At 42.1% G+C, this 22,607-nt stretch overlaps 2 protein-coding genes across 2 annotated transcripts in view; one reads left to right on the top strand and one right to left on the bottom strand.

Annotated features, from left to right (window-relative positions):
• The window catches only part of LOC146465159 (uncharacterized), a 166,075-nt gene that overhangs the window by 25,626 nt on the left and 117,842 nt on the right, over positions 1-22,607 (bottom strand). Inside the window, exons 3-5 of the mRNA XM_085128814.1 lie at positions 11,309-14,755; positions 9,577-9,592; positions 7,910-8,411 (exon numbers count right to left, since the gene is read on the bottom strand). Coding sequence (XP_084984940.1) covers positions 7,910-8,411; positions 9,577-9,592; positions 11,309-14,755 — 3,965 coding nt within the window. The remainder of the gene's footprint in view (positions 1-7,909; positions 8,412-9,576; positions 9,593-11,308; positions 14,756-22,607) is intronic.
• On the top strand, positions 15,969-22,124 carry LOC146465165 (uncharacterized). The gene is made up of 3 exons (XM_085128796.1): positions 15,969-18,499; positions 18,637-20,710; positions 20,747-22,124. Exons 1-3 carry the CDS (start codon positions 15,969-15,971, stop codon positions 21,773-21,775), a joined length of 5,634 nt encoding a protein of 1,877 aa, XP_084984922.1. The 3' UTR covers positions 21,776-22,124.

The raw sequence follows: 22,607 nt of genomic DNA, 5'->3' as shown, positions 1-22,607 counted from the left end.
TAATAATAATAATAATAATAATAATAATAATAATAATAAAAATGATGATGATGATGATGATGATGATGATGATGATGATGATGGTGATGATAATGACGATAATAAAAAGCATAAGCGTTGCGTTTATAGTTGGGTTTCCAGGAAAATAAGCATGTTGGTTTCATTTCCAGAAAAAATTTAAGTTCGTGATAAACATTTCAATTAAATTATTGTTCACCAAAACCAGGCTGGTTATTAAAAATGCGAGCTTCTTGTTGCAAGTACATGTTAATTTTTTCCGACTTACGACTTTTCGCTCAGTTTGAAAATAAGACACAACTTTTAAATTTCATATTGACCTTCCCCTATTATGAATTAGCAAAACTACGTTGCCTTACGGGAAAATTTGTACCTGTTGGCTCTGGTACGTCTTGGATAGTCTTCGAAAGCGCCTTGTTAATACCGCTGTCAGCCTTGCGCGATTTCCCTTTGGCGTAGCTCGATAAGGTATCGTTGGGAACCTCTCCACCACCCAATGCCCAAAGGGGAGGAATGAACTGGACAGATGGTCATGCCCGAAATGTCACAAGGTGCAGTGAAAATTGAAGCCCGTTTAAAAATTAAGTTGATCTCCGACTCTACATCACTTACGCCGACAGACTGTGTGTGTGCTGAGATGCTTTTTCCACATGAAAGCAACGGGAGGATAAGGGCACTTTTTTCTTTTGCTCGACTTCGTGTACCTTGGGAGCACTGTACCCCAGCTAACCTCTGAAAAGAGCAATTGATATCCATTTCATGTGTTATCCAGAAGGACAACGTGGCTGTGCGATCATCTGTTTGTTTAAAAACTTTGAATGACGCGATGGTCATTATATCATTAGGATTGGTTCACCTTATCAAATTTGGTTTTCTTTAGTGTTGAGCGCTCCCGCTTTTTCCTTTCCATTATTTTATTACTTCTTTCCTTCTTCTAAATTTTACATTTGTTTTTTTCCTTCATTTCTTCCATCGTTCGCTTGTTCGTCTTCTTTCTTTCTTTTTTCTTTCTATCGTTCGGGCTGCTTGTCTGTCGGTCGGTGGGTCTTTTTGGCGTTTTTGTCAATTTGTTTTAAGAATTTTATATCACAGAATGTCTTTTTTAACAAACCAAAATTATTTCCTTATCCGCAAAACTTGTGTAACACCTGAAGGAATATTGGTAACCAAGCCTTCCTTGTAAGGAGTGTGATATGTCATTGCGTGACATACAAATGATATGCATGGTTGAAGAAGTCAAAATGACAGTGTCGCTCAGTAATCAAAAATCTCGCTCAATGGTCATTTTTTTTTACGATGAAACAAGCTCAGTTGTACGTTAGAGAAAGATAGCAGCTATGGTGTGTTTGAAACTGCCAAGAATAGCGCCGATGTTTTTACAAGAGCCACCCGGGTATCGCTCGGATAGTTGTTGATTTCGTAAACTCGCTGTCAGAGGGAAGATGGTAATTTTGAAGAGAAAGTAGGAATGAAAACCAATCTACAGCCACTGTTTTAGCAAGGTAAACTTGTAATGTTGACCTTCTAATCAAATAGGGGCTAAGCACTTAGATTTGCTTGGAATATTGGCTTCGATAACAGAGACTAATTCGATTATTTGTGTTTGTTGACAAGTGGAGTTTGTGATTTTTCTCGACATAGAGCGTGTTTTTTCCGTGCAGAAGTTAAGAGCCCCAGACTAATTTTTATATCATTGAAAAGAAGACCATTTCCACTAATCACAACCTTAATCTCAAGCGCTTCTGAGTTATACCGCATGGGAAAAACGTTTATTGAAAAACTGCTCCAAAATGAGATTTTTAAACAATGAAATATTGGTGATTTTCAAACTCGTGCCGTGCATTCCCAGTTAAGTAAACAATCCTGGTTTTAGACTTAAATCATTTGTCAGTGTCTCTTACACAAATATACCAATTTAAAAAAACCGTGCTTCCTTTTACGCTTTACACGAGCGAAGTTATTGTGTTGTTACTCGGCGCACTAATTTCCGCCATTTTATGACGGTCGGCGCCCGTTACAGTTATTGGTAATTTTCTGGAAAACAAAAGCAGAGCTGAACATAAGAAATACACCACGTTTTTTAACTCATCATAGAGTATGTCTGAGCAAAATATGAGGGTGGTCAATTTTTGAACCCTGTGCCACCACTCACTCGGTCATGAAAAAAAGACGCTCTTAAAAGCTTGACCTGTCCCTTGTAAATTAGAGGATTACAGTCAAGTGTCCATTTAAAGTTAATTTCTAAAAATGTTAACACTATCAAAGTCACTCCCTATAACGAACAGGTTTCCTGATAAGTCTCCCACTGGAGGTCCTCTGTTCTGGGATAAGATCCAAGTTGCTTGTGGGGCTGGTGTTGCTATCTTCCAGAGCAGAGTACTCCTGAACAAGTTTAGTGGTAGTCTCACTACTGGTTTCTGGAATCGGAGAGTCGTCCTCTTGTGGATCTTCACAAGTGGGTGGGGGGATTCTACTCAGGTACCTCCGATTTCTTCGCAAAATTCGACCACCAGAGTCAAAAATGTATGACCTTCGGCTTTGATCTTTATCAACAACTTTAGCTTCTGTAGTCCACTGCTTCTCAGTATCTAGCTTGGTTTTCTTGGCAGAAGTGGCAAGACTCAACCTTTTCCTTAATCTCTTTAGAAATACCAGGCCACCATACTGACAAATTGGTACGTGCTCGACACTTTGTGATGCCTTGGTGCCCTGTGTGAATGCGCTCCAATATTTCTTCTCTCATGTCAGTAGGTAGCACCATGCGATCATCGTATGTTAGAAGGCCATCGCTTATCGGCAGGTGTCCCCGAGAATCGAAGAACTGTCGTACCTGGAGTGGGACCTCTTCCACGCGCTCTGGCCACCCTTGTAACGTTAGTTCTATCGCCTTTTGGAGCTGAACATCTCTGGCAGTTGCTTCTCTGATCCTCCTCATCTGAGTATCGGTGGCTGGCCTGGTAGACTCAATCAAGCTTACATAAGCTTGAACATCTTCTATGGTGTCTGGCTCCTGCTCTTGCTTAAGAGGGCTTCTGGACAAGGTATCTGCCATCACCATTTGCTTGCCTGGAACATGTTCCGCTTGAGGGTTGAACCTCATCAGACGCATTAACAGTCTTTGGCATCTTAGTGGTGTCTTGTCTAGATCTCTGTGGTTGATCAGTGGAACTAATGGTTTGTGATCTGTCAAAAGCTTGAAAGTTGGAAGTTAAAAAAGATAACGTGATAACCTCTCACACGTCCACACCGCGGCCAGACACTCCTTCTCAATTTGGGCATATTTGACCTCAGCCTGTGTCAGTGTTCTTGAACAAAACGCAACTGGACGGAGTTGGCCGTCATGCTCTTGCATCAGAACCCCACCAATTCCATAGCTACTAGCATCCGCACACACAACAGTTGGCTGCTTTGGGTCATAGAACGCCAACACAGTGGAACTTGAAATTATCCCCTTGACCTTGTCAAATGCCTTTTGCTGGGGAGGGCCCCAAGTCCAAACACTTTCAGACTTCAACAGATCAGACATTGGATGCATTTCTGTAGCAAGGTTGGGTATGAAGCTTCCGAGGTAATTAATCATGCCCATTACCCTTACTACTCATTAGCTCCGGCACATTGTTTGGCGTTTCTAGCTCTCTGATGGCTTTCACCTTTTCAGGGTCTGGACTTACTCCGTCAGCACTCAGGACATGTCCGAAGTAGGTTAGCCTGTCTTTCTTGAACTCACATTTCTCCCTGGTCAGTTTCAGACCTGACTCCTTGATGATTTCAAGCGTTTTCCGTAAGTTCTCATCATGCTCCTCAGCAGACTTTCCATACACAATAATATCATCCATGATTGCTTCGCAGCCTTCCTCATTCTTAAGCAAGTCAGTCATTTGACATTGAAAGATCTCTGGGGCACAAGTAATTCCAAATGGCAGTCTTTTAAAACAGAACCGCCCCATTGGAGTGATGAACGTGGTCAATTTGGCACTGTCTGGATGGAGGGGAATCTGCCAGAATCCGCCTGATGCATCCAGCTTGGAAAAGTACTGAGCACCCGCTAGCTTTGGAGCGATGTCTTCCAAGGTAGGCAAAACAAATCTTGTACGCTTGACCGCGCCATTCAACTTTCTCAGATCAACGCAGATCCTCAGCTTCCCATTACTTTTCTGCACAGGTACCATGGGCGCGCACCATTCTGTCGGCCATGTGACTCTTTTAATGATATCAGCCTCTTCCATCCGCTTTAGCTCTTCTTCTACTTTTGGCATCAGAGGGAAAGCAATCCTCCTGGCTGTGTTGATGCAATAAGGTTCAACATTCTCATCCAACTGGATCCTTATTGGCTCACACTTTAACAGACCTATGTCCCCAAACAACTCTGCATCCACCTCTTCTAACTTCGCAACTAGACCCATTTCGCGGGCTGCTTGTCTACCGAACAAATTACTTGCATGTTCTCCAGTTATTACGAAGATGTCCACTTCATAGTTCTTATTACAACATGTCACTGTTGTTGTAAACTGTCCTGCACACTGTAATTTGCCTCCGGGACTAAAACGGGCTATCCTGGATGGATGTAACTTAGGCTGGTTTGGCAGACTGTCAAAAGTAGACTTGGACATCGCAGTTATATCTGCACCCGTGTCGATCTTGAAAACTATTGGCTTACCGCTGACCTTGAGCTGAACTCTCCACGTACTGTCCTCAAGTGAATCACCAGATAAAGCACCTAAAAACCAATGGTCAACGCCACTGCCTTTTGCAACAACACCATCATCTCTTTGCACCTCATTTACAAGCTTAGACCGACACACAGCTGCAAAGTGGCCCACCTTTTGGCATTTTAAACACTTCTTATCCTTTGCTAGACAGTGTTCTGGCTTTAAGTGGTTGAGACCGCATCTGCCACATTTCTTCTGACTTTGCTTTTGGAAGGACTCCGCTTTCTTCGCTTTTCCTCTCCTCGGACGAGAGGGAACTGGCTTCTTCTGGCCTTGCACCTCTTCCAGATTCTTCACTGCGAGGGAGTTCTGATCTGTAATCTGAGACTTCACCATTTCTGACTGGCGAGCTATTTGAATCGCTGCTTCTAACGTTAAGTCTGCCTTTAACTGTAACTTCTGAGACACGTTCTTGTCCAAAATTCCGATGACGATCCTATCTCGTATTTGCTGATCCCGACTGGTTGTAAAATCACAGTGTTCCGTTATCTCATAAAGGTTTCGAACGAAGGATTCGACCGTCTCTCCTTGTCTTTGGTTCCTTTGGTGAAAACGTGCTCGCTTGTGAATTACGTTCCGTTTTGGAACGAAATGCTCATCAAACTTTGCCAATATCACGTCAAATTTCTTCTCGTCTCCTTCTGCTAAGGTAAAGGACTTGTACACATGTTCGGCTTCTCTCCCCATTGTGTAAACGAGAGCACTGACCTGGACATCGCCGTCCTCTTTGTGAAGCTTCGTTGCGAGTCGAAATCGCAAGAAATTCTGCTTCCAATCGGGCCAGTCGAGCGGTTTGGAAAAATCAAATCTCTCTGGAGGGCTTAATTTCAGCATTTTCCACGTTTTACCGCTGCCACCATGTCTTGAAATCTCACAAAGGTTTATTTAATAAACACAACAAAAGTTTACAATGTCCGCCATTAGGCTAAAGCACATGGTTCTCTTCTAATACGACACTGCGCATGTACCGAGTGTTACTAGGCAACAATGAAATGTAATAAAACCGCTGAATATCATGGCACCGTCCTTATGCTCATGAAGAAACTACCATGGTAGAATTTAAGGAGGAAGCAGACGGACATAACAGGAGGTCTTTCGCAGTCTAAAGGTGAAATCTATTTCGCAGATTGCTTAAACTTAGTTCACAAGCAGGGACAACGTCTTAACAACCAATTTGAACACGAGTTTAGATATCATCCAAGTCCAGAAGAAAGGGGTAAGAAACACTCAAACAGAGAAAGACCAGAACAGCCAATATTGAGAGCCGCATCCAGTGCAACTTGGAGCAACAACAGTAGAAATTAACCTGATCTCTGATTAGTAACCCTGACATGCACCCACCGTGTGAGGCCGCATAGAATTTGGCAATGCGAAGCGTTCAGAAGAGTCTCATAAAGACAGAATTCAATACAAAGTGTAAATGAGAAATCAAAGGTTTCTGTCAGTCACCTCATCAATGAATATGTCGCAGACATCTAGAGACATTTGGTCAAATATTGGGTGCATTTGTTCCTGTTCTTTTGAACTAGTAAAGTCACTGATACTACAAAGTTAGATCTTTTCTCACTGGTAATTTGATCCTCGTATTTGATCCGCTCTTGAGGATTTTAGTTTGTTTAATTTAGAGTACATAAGATCAGTGGTAGTTGGATGCGTAGTAACGATGTTTTATGAAAGAAATACACAGACAAACGGACAAAAAGTTTTCCTATATAAAAATGTATTAAGATAAGCCTTTGTTTACTTCTAAAACCCAAAAGCGTGCAATTTTCACTACAAGTAACACACATTGAAGAGATCCGAAAGAATTGCGCCAATTTATTAACCCGAACTGAGCACATTTTGAAAACTTTCTAAAAAGTGTCAGGAATACGAAAAACCGGTTAATTAAAATAGTGCTTCAGTACAAATTTACAATCAAACGTGCACTTTTTTGTGAGGAAAATTCTCAGCAGCGCTCAAACATTTCCGCGAAAGCCCGTGGCTCTACTGATGATCTGTGTTGCCAGGTTCCTCTCCTTGACTCTTCGCTTTGGCAAAATCACAATCCGTTCTTGAAGCGCCTTTCCTACGCCGTTAACTTTCGGATTTCAACTGTTTTAAGTTGTCAATTGTTCCTTATGACTTCTTTTGATTGAGCATTTGCGAACGAATAAATCAAAATAATAGGTCATTCGAATTCACCATATTCAGGCAACAGAAGTTTGGGGTAGCCGCAATGATACATACTGTATTCAAAAACACTTTCTAAGATCGTACCAAAAATCATATTCGTGTCAGATTCAGGGATGTGGAGGCAAGAATAACTCCTTTATGCACCTTCCACGGTGAGATGAGAAGAAGCCATTGCGGTCCAAGAAATGGTTCTACGGCTATAGAACTAAATGTCGAGAACTAAACGTTTTTAAATCCCAACAGCCACAACATCTACCAAGTCTGATACCACCCCCGTTACCAGTACACATACGACGAACACCAGCTATCAGTTCATCGAACATCATGTTGTTCAAAGAACCTGCCTTGGTTGCAGTAGTCGTCCCAGGGTTTGCTTCATGCTTGTTCTACTGAACGGGCATCGTATTGTTGATAATGAGGTAATTCACGTATCTTTCAGTGATCATTCAGTTTTTTTACGGCGTTCTAAAGGCTGGAATTCCAAAGGCTGCGCCCCAGATCATTGAATACAGATCTTTTAAACGTTATTAAAAAAATGCTTTTCTCTCCAGTCTTTCAAATGTTGACTGGGGTGTGATCGATGATGAGCCTGACACTGACGCTGCAGTGAATATTTGGAATTTTTTTTTTACTGGAGTGGCTAAGCATCATGCTACTATAAAGAAATCTCGGGTTAAAGGCACACATATGCCTTGGCCGACACCTGATTCGCGTGGCTCAATGCAAGAGTGCAACTTATCGTTTCTCGTTCGTGGACGAGCAACCTTTAGGCAAAATGTCTGTGCCACGCCCCGCTCCCCCTCCTCCACTTTGCTCCTTCTTCCCGGAAGCTTTCATTCGCTCCTCAACGTTTAAAACATCCGTAAATTCTTGTCGTTGGCAATGTAATATAAATCACACCTATTTATTTTGCGCGGTGTTTTTACCGCCTTATTTTTATGCATAAATCAAGATCTACTAAATCTTCCTTACACGTTTAATCATCCCAAAATTGTGAATTGACAAACCTGGTTCACAAGAGAATCTTCTGCTTTTTCTTCTTCCTCTTCCTCAACATTGTAAGTATCACTGTCATCGACATCCCCATTGTCAATCTCTTGATCCTCTTCACTTTCATCCTTCTCATCCTCATCCTTATTTTCATCCTCTTGATCCTCGTCACTTTCATCCGTGTCACCCTCACCATATTCACTAACTCCGCGGCCATATTTAAAGGGACGGTAAACAGGAAGTTTTGCAGTCACTATCTTTGCGATATCTGTAGAGCACCCCAATAATCCTTGTTCGTTTTCGCAAACAGATTGCCAGTTCTTTACTTGGTCAACATCAATCTCAAACGTTGAAGGATCAACGTGAATTCCTTCTGTGCTCTGTTCTTTGGGATTAAATGGTCGACCTGTGAGAGACTTCTTGAGACTTGTTTTCCCAGCACGATCTTGACCAATCAATAAAATTCGACCACGGTAGACATTTACAGATCCATCCCGAAGGGCCTGCAAATAATGTAAACTATGTAATAACAACATACAAATGGCATTAGGATGTTTTTTTCGCCAAAATCATCACAAGGGGCAGCCAACAACAGTTACAAGAAGAAACTTATTAACAAAAGAAAACCATCAACTTGAGTTGTTTGTTTCCCTTTGTTTTCTTTAGTTTGCATTTACTGCCCCCAAAAATGCTATGCTGTACAATCGATGTTACTATTAAGACCTAGTGCTCTAACCTACGTCAAGCGAAATAACCCATTTTACCACTGTAAGATGCTATGACTGTACAATATTATGACTTTAAAACACTACAACCATATCACACTATGAGCATACGTTAAATGACGGTCTAGAGCTACAAAGGAACGACAATACGACTGAACAACATTATGACAATGAATGACAATGCAACGCTGTCTTCGCGACAGTATGACTGTGCAGTACCATGACCATACAACTCTGCGGCTGTTCAGCACTGCAATCGTGTGATGATACTGATTAAACTGTGATTATAAAGTAATTTTTACAAAGATCCTGGCATCTAGATAAAAAAAAAAACATTATGTGGTCGATCACGAATTTAGACAATGTCAAGCCGTGCTGCAAGAACATTAAAGTTTGTTACTGACTGACACGTATTATGCTTTCTGCCCTCGGTTAATGTCTAAGAAACTTTACAAATCGTATGATGACTGTACGACCATACAACTCTACAACTGTATGAACCCGGGACCGCCTGACCCTTGGACCAGACCACACTAGAACTTAAAACACTACAAATGAGCATCACCTTGTCAACATTACACACTGTTTAAACCCCCAAAATCAGGGATAGAGCTCACCTGTTGGAACATCTCCATAAATTTCCAAACATCACTCTTTTAAGACAAATATGAAGTGTATTTAGTAAGACAGTGATAAAGACTTGATGGCAATGAAAACCAGACTATAGAAAGTTTGGTGGCCCTTGAATTGCCGTCTTCAGTCATCATAAGGGATTTCAAGTTCCGTAATAATCATATGATATACAGAAAGCTAGCATTTAATGAAAGTCTCGAAGTCGAAGTCCTGAAAATTACTTCCCTTCATTACTGTAATTTTCCCTGTATTAAGCGGTCACCTCTAACTAAGCGGTCGCGGTCACTCTTTACTAAGTACCAACCAGCTGTTTTTATTGTCTTCACCTGTTTTCAACGGTCACTTTGTGAAAACAAAAACCATGCAACATAGTAACGAATAGCCCTCCGGGGTAACTGAATTTCTACCATCCTATGATGCCAACTGTATGATCTTTGCGTTGCTGTTTTCTCTGCCATACCATTTTTTACCGTTGTTGTTTGTTAACCGAGTAGGTGATTTTGTGAGCGCTTTTGTGCATAAACTGTACATCATGTTACAAAATGTGAAATTAAATGGTGTTTCATTGTGTTTGACGTGTATTCTGTACAACCCTTATTAAAATGGCTAAGTAACCACTTAATACAGGTTCAACTGTAATCATCAATACAAACAAAAAAGTGAACGTGATATTTTCAACTCGTTGGTCAGTAAAACGTACTATTTGCATGAAGTCAATTGTCATTTCTTCTACAAATTCCAACGATAAGCTGATGTCACTGGTACAAAAAAAATCTACCGATATAAATCGATGAAATCGGTAAAAATGGAGATAAATCAATAAACGAAACGAGTGTGTCATCGATTTCTACCGATTGATCGATACAAGTGATATTAATAAAATCAGATTTACCGAATTTTATTGATTTATCGATTGATAGATGGACACTGATTTTCATCAATTGACTACTCCAGGCACCCGGATAACTTTATCCGCTGGATAAGGCACTATTCATGGTCCAAAATATACTTCACGTTTAACGTTGTCCAAGGTTTTCGTACGCTTCCAAACTTAACTGTGGTTAGAGTGTGCATATTCGCTTGTACAAGAGGAAATACCAAAATCTTTGCACAGATTGAAACTGTCAGATAGTGACTTATCCACAGGATAAAGTTATCCGGCCTTTGAACAACTGGCCCCAGGATTACCGTATTGTTTGCTTAGACAAGAAACTTTGCTCTCCACTATCTCTTTTTACAAATGATAAGAGAAGCAGAGACCGATACAACGTTGAATTACGTCTTAAAGTGTACTATATTTCTTTATTTTCTCCTTTTACCCAGGTGTATAAATGGGTACTGGCAAAATACTACTGGGAGTGATCCTGCGATGGACGAGCATCCCATCCAGGGGATGTAGCAATATTCCTAGTTGCTTATTTTCCATGCTACAGAAACCAGGTTCTCTCGCCGTGTGGGCCTCTTGGGTTCGTAGTCCGACTACACATTTCTTTTTACAATTTATCAGCCCACTTACAACTTCAATGAACAGTCGAAAATTGAAATAATTAATATTTTAACAATGTTTACATTTTCAAATTTTTTAATGGTGTTGCGTATATTTTAAATGCGGCACCTACTTGGTGTAGCTTTGCACCGAGAAATTTCACTATACAAGTCATCCTCCCCTCCCCCTAAATAGGCCCTTAGACAATTCCTCCATTTTCATTCTTCCTTAATATGCAGTCCCTAGTAAAGGCTGTGTTGTATTGACACTGATAGACGCTTTCACTTAAAGGGGAAGTATAAAGGCACTTTTTACCTCTTTTGTCAAAAATAGTGAAATAAGACCTTCCTTAGCTACAAAACAATTCTAGAAGAACGAGAGGAAAGACGAAAATCAACTCACTTAAACTTCACTCTTTTCAGTAGTTGTTTTCCTGAAAAGCCATGTTATACAGCATTTCTTGCAAGGAAACAAAATGATAGTCCAGTCAGCATGCATGTAGTTAATGTAATAAAGATTGTGTGTCCATAACTTAATAAAAAAATAGGAAGATAAATTTACCATATGCTCACCTGAAATATCTATGTTAATGTTTGGTTTCTTGAACTTTAACTCGAAAAGACTTCCTAATGCGTGAAAAGTCAAAACGTTCCCTCTCATTTGTAGCTCTTTCAGCTCCTTCAGGTCACCAATGCTATCGGGCAAGCATGTTAAATTGTTTACACGCAAAACCAGTTTTTCAAGCTTTGCCAGTTGTTTTATACTGGTAGGTAAATTGGACAACTGGTTCCCCGTCACATCCAGCACTCTCAGCTCCTTCAGGGCACCAATGCTATCAGGCAAGTATTGAAATCTGTTTCTTTCCAAGTCCAGCTTTTCAAGCTTTGTCAGTTGTTGTATACTGGTAGGTAAATTGGACAGCTGGTTCTCCCACACACTCAGCTCTCTCAGCTCCTTCAGGTCACCAATGTTATCTGGCAAATATGTTAAATTGTTTTTACCCAATTCCAGTTTTTCAAGCTTTGTCAGTTGTTGTATACTGGTAGGTAAATTGGACAACTGGTTCCCCCACACATTCAGCTGTCTCAGCTCCTTCAGGGCACTAATGCTATCAGGCAAGTATTGAAATCTGTTTCTTTCCAAGTCCAGCTTTTCAAGCTTTGTCAGTTGTTGTATACTGGTAGGTAAATTGGACAACTTGTTCCCCCACACATTCAGCTGTCTCAGCTCCTTCAGGGCACTAATGCTATCAGGCAAGTATTGAAATCTGTTTCTTTCCAAGTCCAGCTTTTCAAGCTTTGTCAGTTGTTGTATACTGGTAGGTAAATTGGACAACTTGTTCCCCCACACATTCAGCTGTCTCAGCTCCTTCAGGGCACTAATGCTATCAGGCAAGTATTGAAATCTGTTTCTTTCCAAGTCCAGCTTTTCAAGCTTTGTCAGTTGTTGTATACTGGTAGGTAAATTGGACAGCTGGTTCTCCCACACACTCAGCTCTCTCAGCTCCTTCAGGTCACCAATGTTATCTGGCAAATATGTTAAATTGTTTTTACCCAATTCCAGTTTTTCAAGCTTTGTCAGTTGTTGTATACTGGTAGGTAAATTGGACAACTGGTTCCCCCACACATTCAGCTGTCTCAGCTCCTTCAGGTCACCAAGTATATCAGGCAAGCATGTTAAATTGTTTTCAGTCAAGTCCAGATCTTCAAGCTTTGTTAGTTGTTGTATACTGGTAGGTAAATTGGACAACTGATTTTCCAACACAATCAGCTCTTTCAGCTCATTCAGGTTACCAATGCTATCAGGCAAGTATGTTAAATTGTTTGCACCCAACCGTAGTTTTTGAAGCTTTGTCAGTTGTTGTATACTGGTAGGTAAATTGGACAACTGGTTCCCCGTCACATCCAGCACTCTCAGCTCCTTCAGGGCACCAATGCTATCAGGCAAGTATGTTAAATTGTTTGCACCCAACCGTAGTTTTTCAAGCTTTGTCAGTTGTTGTATACTGGTAGGTAAATTGGACAGCTGGTTCTCCCACACACTCAGCTGTCTCAGCTCCTTCAGGTCACCAATGTTATCTGGCAAATATGTTAAATTGTTTTTACCCAATTCCAGTTTTTCAAGCTTTGTCAGTTGTTGTATACTGGTAGGTAAATTGGACAACTGGTTCCCCCACACACTCAGCTGTCTCAGCTCCTTCAGGTCACCAAGTATATCAGGCAAGCATGTTAAATTGTTTTCAGTCAAGTCCAGATCTTCAAGCTTTGTTAGTTGTTGTATACTGGTAGGTAAATTGGACAACTGATTTTCCAACACAATCAGCTCTTTCAGCTCATTCAGGTTACCAATGCTATCAGGCAAGTATGTTAAATTGTTTGCACCCAACCGTAGTTTTTCAAGCGTTGTCAGTTGTTGTATACTGGTAGGTAAATTGGACAACTGGTTCCCCGTCACATCCAGCACTCTCAGCTCCTTCAGGGCACCAATGCTATCAGGCAAGTATTGAAATCTGTTTCTTCCCAAGTCCAGCTTTTCAAGCTTTGTCAGTTGTTGTATACTGGTAGGTAAATTAGACAGCTGGTTCCCCCACACATTCAGCTGTCTCAGCTCCTTCAGGTCACCAATGTTATCTGGCAAATATGTTAAATTGTTTTTACCCAATTCCAGTTTTTCAAGCTTTGTCAGTTGTTGTATACTGGTAGGTAAATTGTACAACTGATTTTCCAACACAATCAGCTCTTTCAGCTCATTCAGGTTACCAATGCTATCAGGCAAGTATGTTAACTTGTTTGCACCCAACTGTAGTTTTTCAAGCTTTGTCAGTTGTTGTATACTGGTAGGTAAATTGGACAACTGGTTCCCCGTCACATCCAGCACTCTCAGCTCCTTCAGGGCACCAATGCTATCAGGCAAGTATTGAAATCTGTTTCTTTCCAAGTCCAGCTTTTCAAGCTTTGTCAGTTGTTGTATACTGGTAGGTAAATTGGACAACTTGTTCCCCCACACATTCAGCTGTCTCAGCTCCTTCAGGGCACTAATGCTATCAGGCAAGTATTGAAATCTGTTTCTTTCCAAGTCCAGCTTTTCAAGCTTTGTCAGTTGTTGTATACTGGTAGGTAAATTGGACAACTTGTTCCCCCACACATTCAGCTGTCTCAGCTCCTTCAGGGCACTAATGCTATCAGGCAAGTATTGAAATCTGTTTCTTTCCAAGTCCAGCTTTTCAAGCTTTGTCAGTTGTTGTATACTGGTAGGTAAATTGGACAGCTGGTTCTCCCACACACTCAGCTCTCTCAGCTCCTTCAGGTCACCAATGTTATCTGGCAAATATGTTAAATTGTTTTTACCCAATTCCAGTTTTTCAAGCTTTGTCAGTTGTTGTATACTGGTAGGTAAATTGGACAACTGGTTCCCCCACACATTCAGCTGTCTCAGCTCCTTCAGGTCACCAAGTATATCAGGCAAGCATGTTAAATTGTTTTCAGTCAAGTCCAGATCTTCAAGCTTTGTTAGTTGTTGTATACTGGTAGGTAAATTGGACAACTGATTTTCCAACACAATCAGCTCTTTCAGCTCATTCAGGTTACCAATGCTATCTGGCAAGTATGTTAATTCGTTATCACCCAAGTCCAGTTTTACAAGCTTTGTCAAGTGCTTTATACTTGTAGGTAAAATGGACAGCTTGTTGCTAGACACACTCAGCTCTCTGAGCTCTTTCAGGTCACCAATGCTATCAGGCAGGTCAGTCAACCTGTTCTTATCCAAGAGCAGCACTTTGAGATTTTTGAGCTTGTTGACACCTGTTGGTAATCTTTGAATGGTATTTTCACGCCGATAGAGTTTCTCCAGATTGGTCAGATCAGTAAGTCCTTCTGGAACGTTTATGAGCTGTTGTTTTCTCATATCCAAGCTTACATGTCCTTCGTCATCTACCGTAAGGTATTCCTTCAGCTCTGTAGCTGATTTATTTTCCATCTTTAACTGTTTCAAAGGAAAGTTAATCCTTGTTCTTGAAGCCCCTGAAACCAATTTTAAAAATTGAATAATGAATTTTTTTAGTGCCGTACAAAAAGTGCAGAGAGCATAATTGAGAAAAGACCACAACAGATATGGAACTTACAACTTTTAAAACGCAAACCCTTAAGCAATATTATTATTGATTGTGCTTTTAAGCATAGTTCTAGTTTAAAACTGAAGTGTTTCGGTGTTTTTCTGAGTGAATCAAACCAAGCAAATAGAACAGTTTTCAGTTGACTGTCAAAAATAATTTCGTAATTTATTTTGGTATTGCTTTACGTAGCTTTGAACATGTAACTGGTTAGCAAAATTGGTGCCACTTTCTCAACCAGTGAGAAGTTAGCTACATGTATTTGCGTCGAATTCTGATTAGTTCATTGTGATGTTTACAGTTCTTATGATTGACCAAAGTAATTACTTTGGTTTTGGTTTAACAATACTCAAATGAAATCCTCTCTTAGCTCCAGAAAGGAAATCTGCTCATAAATATAATTTTTGCGTTTGACGTGGAAAGAACGCACAGCTAATAGAGATTGGAGTCGAGATTGTATGGGACAATGAACGAATGAATGGATCTTGGGACATGTATCTGGCATCCCCCACATATTTTGCAGGGGCGGATGATATCATCACCAACTTGGCAACGGAGAGAGAGAGCCTGGGATTAAGATTATCGAACGCACTCCCTAATCTTTGATTATGACTTAATTAACAGTATGGCTTGGTGGGCCAAGAATGAAAGTAACAAATATAAAATCTTCATTAGTTGACTTGCAGATTAAATTTTCCGCATCTTGGTAAGTAACAAACATATGATGTGATGTTTGTTACTACAGCGGTACTGCAGTAATAGTTTTGTAAGGTCAGCGGATGCATGTCACCAATTTGCTTGGTGACCGCTCATCCTGGCTCGTAGCCGCCATGTTTTCGTTCTCATCACGAGTGTGATTTTGTTTGGTCTTTATCCGTGTAATCCTTCATCATCCACTTGTGTGGAAGGCCGTCTGAGTTGTTATCTTATGTAAAAAGTTTTATCTTACGAATAAAAATCAGTCTTGCTTGTCGAAAGTCCTTCGGATGTTATACGTTTGATGTGCGAAGGCAGTCACAATAACAACTCACGAAGGATGCGGTTGAAATAACAAGTCAAGTTGTGGTTCTTAGTGAGGTTAATTCTACCGTGATGACTTTGTTGCTGGCAGCGACAACTTTGTAATGGATGCTAAAGAAGACGTTTGCGAGAATTCACCGCGTTTTATTGTTGAACTTACGGAGTTAACGAAGGCTGCCGAAGTTGAGTCTTTTAGTGAACAGGAAAATGGTGAGCAAATGGTTGAAGTTCGCAGCAGGAAGCTAACTGAAAAGGGTCGGCACTATCAAACCGAAATCAAAGTTAAATCGTTCAAGTCTAAAAGGTCTACGTTTACAGGAACACTAAGGAATACGCCGTTGCTTCGAGGACAGTGTAATGAATTATCAACTTGGAAGCAGGAATTTAGTAGAGCTCAAGTACTGTGGAGTGAATTCACGGATGCGTATAACGAAATCAGAGAAATTGTTCAAGACGAGGAGTTAGCGAATGTCAGGGACATCTGGGAGCAAGTTTGTGGTGAGTGGTCTAGTTTTGAAAGGGATGTGAGGGATGAAATTAGATACTTGGAACAAACAGTTCTGGAGTCTGGTTCTGTCAATTCTAAGGGTTCCAAGAAGAGTAAATTGACCAAAACCAATAAATCAAATGTGGATACTGTACTTTCAACCAAGGTAGATAAGTACAAGATACAACAGGAAGAAGCGGCCTTGAAGGTTAAGTTAGCCTTTGTGGAGCAAGAAAAAGCTCTAAAACTAGAGAAGTTAATGCAGGAACAAAAACTAGAAGAGCTCAGACTGAAGATGGAGCTTGAACTAAGCAGAGCCAAGTTAAGTGTATGCGAAGAGATTGAAAAGGAGCAAACACCCTCGCTTCAGGATGAAGACTTAGCTACTCTTCCTTCTGATAGTAAGGGCGAAGGAGTTAAAAGGTTCTTACAATCTCTTCCAGTACCTACCAGTGCTAATGTGGTCTCCACGTCAGTTCAGTCCTATGCCCAAGTTTCTCTAGCGCCAGTTTTAACAACTACATCCACACCTAAGTCAACCACATGTAGTTTGCGGGCATCAGCTCCATCGTTCTCTCCAGCAGCTGTAACAAACTCAGTATTTACTGTTCGTCATTTTGAACATAGACATAGCCTTCCCACTCAAGGAGAAGTGCCTAGTTCTCAAACTGTCACACCAACAAGAGGTGATCCTCCTGTAACTATCCCTTTTAGTGGTCCATCACCAATTATGTCAGCAGTTGTTGCATCGCCTTCAAGCTACCAGTCTGTTCATCCCCAAGGTCAAGCAAACTCCTTCAGTGAAGGGTGGGAAAAGGTAGCATCATCACTGGAAAAATGTATGGACAAGTTAACTGTAGCTAACTTAGAACAAAGTACTGTGAGCAAACAATTGTTTGTCTCTGGACAGCTTCCAAAGATTACCATTCCAATTTTCAGCGGTGACCCCCTGCAATACCCAGTTTGGAAAAGTGCCTTCAATGCTCTGATCGACTCGAGACCTTTAGAAGCAGACATCAAGTTGAATATGTTGAATCAGTATGTATCAGGAAAGCCAAAACAAGTTGTGGAGCACTATCTTCTGATCGGAACAGAAGATGCTTACCAGAAAGCCAAGTCCGTACTGCAGGAAAGATATGGAAATTGCAATGTTGTTAGCTCAGCCTTCATCAACAAGTTAGATAAATGGCCCAAGATAGGTCCTAAGGACGCTGTTGCTCTGAGAGAATATTCTGACCTTCTTGATAAAGTCTTAGCTGCCAAGGAAAACATTCCAGCACTTTCTGTACTGGATTATGCGAAAGAAAATGTGAAGCTATGTGCTAAACTTCCCTACTACTTAGAGACTAAGTGGAGGGATGCAGTTAATCATTGGAGACACACCCATGGAGAAGCTAGTTACCCTACCTTTCTCAAGTTTGCGGGTTTCATCAGAGATACAGCAGATAAGGCGAACATTCCAGAGTTGGAAAGCCTGTCTACATCTAGCAGTCCAAGTTTTAACAGCAGACAGAAGCCAGATAGGAACAGGGGTAGTTCCCTTGCCACATCAGTCTCGGGCCATAGCAACCGTGAAGCAGATTCTAGTAGTTCTAGTAAATCAAGTCGCCCAGGTCCAGCCAATGTGAATAAGTGTCTCTTCTGTGGTGCAGTGCACAAGTTAGATGACTGCAGTGATTTTTGCAGAAGACCTTTCAGTGAAAGGAGAGATTTCTTCTTCCGTGAACGTTTATGTATGGGCTGTGCAGCCAGTAACAGTCATCAGGTAGCGAACTGCCGAAAGAGATTGAAATGCAGAACATGCTCAGGAATGCATCCCACATGCCTTCACAAGGAACAAACACAAGACAGTGTTGCCGTCTCTAATTGTATGAGTGTATGTTTACTTCCTGATCAAAGCAGTGGATTTGATCACACCATGATTGTACCAGTGTGGGTCAGGCCAGTGGGAGAGCCAGACAAGGAAGTGTTGCAGTATGCAGTTCTCGATGACCATTCAAATGTCAGTTTTGTGTCTCAAACTCTTTGTGAACGGTTAAATCTACAAGGCCCGTCAACTGAACTTCTGTTGACAACAATGCAAGAGCAGAATGCACACGTTCAAACCAGCAAGATCACTGGGCTAGAAGTTTTGGATTATCACAGGGAGTGTGTTGTAAAAATGCCAGTGGCCTTCACCCGAGAACTTGTTTCAGCCAATCGATCGCAGATTCCCAAACCTGAAGTGGCCAGAGAATGGCAACATTTGAAGCCCATTGCCGATAAGTTGACACCGTACCATCCAGACGCAGAGATTTCTATCCTGACAACTGTCCGAGAGCTATCCGACCAAGAGAAATAGTTGCCGGTGAAGATGATGAGCCGTATGCCCAAAGAACCGTACTTGGCTGGGGAGTGATCGGAAGAGTCTGCAAGCCACGTGATGAGGAAGACAGAGACAGGGGTGTGTGCAATAGAATTACAGCTTCAGAAGTCCATAGCCGCTTTGCGTTCACTACGAAGGCCAAAGAGATTGTTGACCCGGAGAAGGTTCTACATGTGCTAGAAACTGACTTTGTTGAGACAAGTACTAAGAACAAACCTTATTCCATAGAAGATGAGAGATTCCTAAGGATTCTAGAGAACGGAGTGAAGAAACGACCAGATGGACATTATGAAATGCCCCTTCCATTGAAGTCAAACAATGTGTGTCTACCCAACAATCGCCAGCTTGCTGTAAAGAGGTGGAACCAGCTGAATGCCAGATTCAAGAAGAATCCGAAGTTCTTTGCAGACTACCAGATCTTTATGAAGGACTTAATTTCTCAATGTGCAGAAAGAGTTCCTGTAGATCGTCTTGAAGTACAAGATGGTAAAGTCAATTATGTCCCACATACAGGAGTCTACCACCCAAAGAAACCAGGACAGATCAGAGTGGTGTTTGATTGTTCAGCCCAGTTTAACGGAGTCAGCCTCAACGACAACTTGCTACAAGGCCCTGACTTTATGAACGATCTGTTAGGAATCCTGTGTCGTTTCCGCCAGGAAAGCGTTGCATTTATGACGGACATCAAGAGCATGTTCCACCAGTTCGTAGTTGCTGAAGAGCACAGAGACCTGTTGCGTTTCTTGTGGTGGCGGGATGGGGACCCGTCAAATGAAGTAGTTGAGTACCGTATGAAAGTTCACCTGTTCGGAGCCAGTAGTTCCCCAGGTTGTGCGAACTTCGGGCTTAGGCGAGCAGCTGACGATGGTGAAGAAGAGTTTGGTGTGGATGCAGCTGCGTTTATACGCAGGGACTTCTACGTAGATGATGGGTTGAAGTCCGTTTCAACAGTTCCTGAAGCCATCCAATTGATCAAAGCCAGCCAAGCCATCTGTGACAAAGCAGGGCTCAGATTACACAAGATAGTGTCAAACAAGAAAGAAGTTCTTGAGGCTATTCCGGTTGATGACCATGCAAAGGGAATCAAGGAACTGAACTTAGCCGTAGATCCTTTGCCTATTGAGAGAGCCCTGGGTGTGACGTGGTGTGTTGAGAACGATAGTTTTCGGTTCCGTATTGACTTTCGTGATCGCCCTTTAACTCGGCGAGCTGTCTTGTCGACTATTGGTTCTATCTATGATCCTAACGGTTACATAGCCCCTGCCACACTCAAAGGAAAGCAGATACTCCAGCAGATGTGCAAAGATAAGTTAGACTGGGATAGCCCTGTCCCTGAGTATCTACACCCACAGTGGGAAAAGTGGCGACAAGAAGTCGTAGAGTTGGAGAAGCTGGAGATACAGCGATGTTTCAAACCGAATAACTTTGGCTCCGTGAAAGCTGTGGAGATGCACTACTTTTCAGATGCTTCAATGGAGGGCTACGGTCAGTGCTCTTATCTTAGACTGATTAACGAACATGACCAAGTTCATTGCTCTTTCGTTGTCGGAAAGGCACGGGTAACGCCTCTAAAGCACAAGACCATCCCAAGGCTGGAGTTAGCAGCTGCTACCACCTCAGCAAGAATAAGTGAGTTTGTGAGAAGAGAGTTGGAGTACCCAGAGATCAAAGAGTTCTTCTGGACAGACAGCCGAGTAGTTCTCGGATACATTAACAATGAAGCTAAGAGATTTCACGTTTATGTCGCTAACAGGGTGCAGCAGATCCGTGACCTAACTGATCCTAACTCGTGGTTCTATGTTGACACAAGCAACAACCCAGCGGATTACGCGTCACGAGGACTCACAGCAAAGCAGCTGGTAGAAGGTTCGCGTTGGTTAACCGGTCCTGAATTTCTATGGAAGAGCGGACCCTGTAAACCTGAAAATGTGGAGGTGTCTCCCCTTCAAGAGTCCGACCCGGAGGTGAAGAAAGTGTCCGTATTGATTACGGAAGTCAAGAGTGTTGTTCCCTTTCCTGATCACTTCGAGACGAGCAGACTGGATGGTGTATCCAGCTGGTACCAAGCTATGAAGGTCATAGCGCTATGTTTACGACTGAAGTCCAAGTTTCAAAGAAGAGAAGTGAAGAAGCCCAGGAAACCAGTGACAAGATCAGGGGCAGATGCTGAGAAATCTGTGCAAAAGGTTGCACTGTCAGAGCTTCAAGGAGCAGAGAAGACCATCATCCGGTGTTTGCAGTACGAACATTTCTATGAAGAACTTCAAATTCTCTGCAACCTGAATGTGACTGACGGAGAAACAAACAGAGGTCAAGCTAGAAGAAGAAATCAAGCATTGCGAAAGTCCAGTTCGCTGTACAAACTGGATCCCTTTGTGGACCAAGATGGTCTGATTCGTGTTGGAGGACGTATCAGAAGAGCAAATTTACCAGTTGATATGAAGCATCCAGTCATTATTCCGCGAAAAGGTCATTTGACTGAACTGTTGATTCAACATCACCACTTGAAAGTGAACCAAATGGGTCGCGGGATGACGCATAACGAGCTGCGCCAGAATGGCTATTGGTTGATCAGTGGATCTTCGGGAGTGTCAAGATTCATATCAAGCTGTGTAACCTGTAGACGGCTACGTAGACCCACAGAGCAGCAGAAGATGGCTTGTCTTCCTGTGGACAGACTCGAACCAGCACCTCCATTTTCCTATTGTGCAGTTGATTTCTTCGGACCGTTCATTGTCAAAGAAAGAAGGAGTGACGTTAAACGTTATGGAGTATTGTTCACGTGCATGGGGTCAAGAAGTGTTCATCTTGAGACTGCCAATTCACTGGACAGTTCTTCCTTTATCAATGCGCTGAGTCGTTTCATGAATCGGAGAGGCGCTGTCAGGCAGCTGAGGTCTGACCAAGGGACAAATTTCGTTGGTGCACGGAATGAATTGAAGTCAGCTTTATCTGAGATGGACCAAGATCACGTTCAAGAGTATTTGCTAAGGAATGGATGCGAGTGGATCCCATTCAAAATGAACGTGCCCCACTCTAGCCACATGGGAGGAACCTAGGAAAGGTTGATTCGCAGTGTACGCAATGCATTGGAACCACTGTTGTTGAAGGCTGGGAGCCAACTCGATGATGAAACTTTGCGCACATTTATGACGGAAGTCGAGTGCATTATCAACTCAAGACCTCTCAGTGTTGACTACCTATGTAATGCAGATGCACCAGAGCCGTTAACACCAAACCACCTCCTCACTATGAAGCCAAAACGAGTGCTACCACCACCAGGAGAATTTCAACGAGCGGATGTGTATTGTCGCAGGCGTTGGAGAAGGGTGCAGTATTTCGCGAACGAATTTTGGCTAAGATGGCGCAAAGAGTATCTTCAATCGTTACAAGTCCGACGGAAGTGGGTTCAGCCAAAGAGAAATCTACTGTTGGTGACGTAGTAATTTCCAAAGAGAATGAGGGAACCCGTAACAAGTGGCCGCTCGGCAGAGTAGTGCAGACTTACCCTAGTGAAGATGGTTTCGTCAGAAAGGTCAGGTTCCTGATGGCAGACGGAGATTTGGATGATCGTGGCAAACGCCAAAGCCCGCCGTCATATCTAGACAGACCTATACATAAGCTTGTTCTACTGTTGACGGCAGGTGAGGTGGTCGAGGAGGATGTCCTTCACCGGGAGACCAGGGAAGTCCCCATCGAGGAGCCAACGAAGAACACTTGAAGAGCGACATGATTATGACAGTGAACATTGCAGTTGAACGTTAAATTTATTAACTTGTTGATCATTTCAGTAACTGCTGCGGAGCAGTTATGTGAATTTTCGAGACACTACTGTTTGCGGAGCATTTAACTACTAGTTTATTGAAGTTTAAACCTTTAAGTTTATTGTTG

The sequence above is a fragment of the Pavona decussata genome, unplaced genomic scaffold (assembly GCF_977016875.1).
Source record: "Pavona decussata unplaced genomic scaffold, jaPavDecu1.1 SCAFFOLD_156, whole genome shotgun sequence".
Lineage (NCBI taxonomy): Eukaryota > Metazoa > Cnidaria > Anthozoa > Scleractinia > Agariciidae > Pavona > Pavona decussata.
Note: the sequence above shows the minus strand (reverse complement) of the source record. Positions and strands in the feature narration are given on the sequence as shown.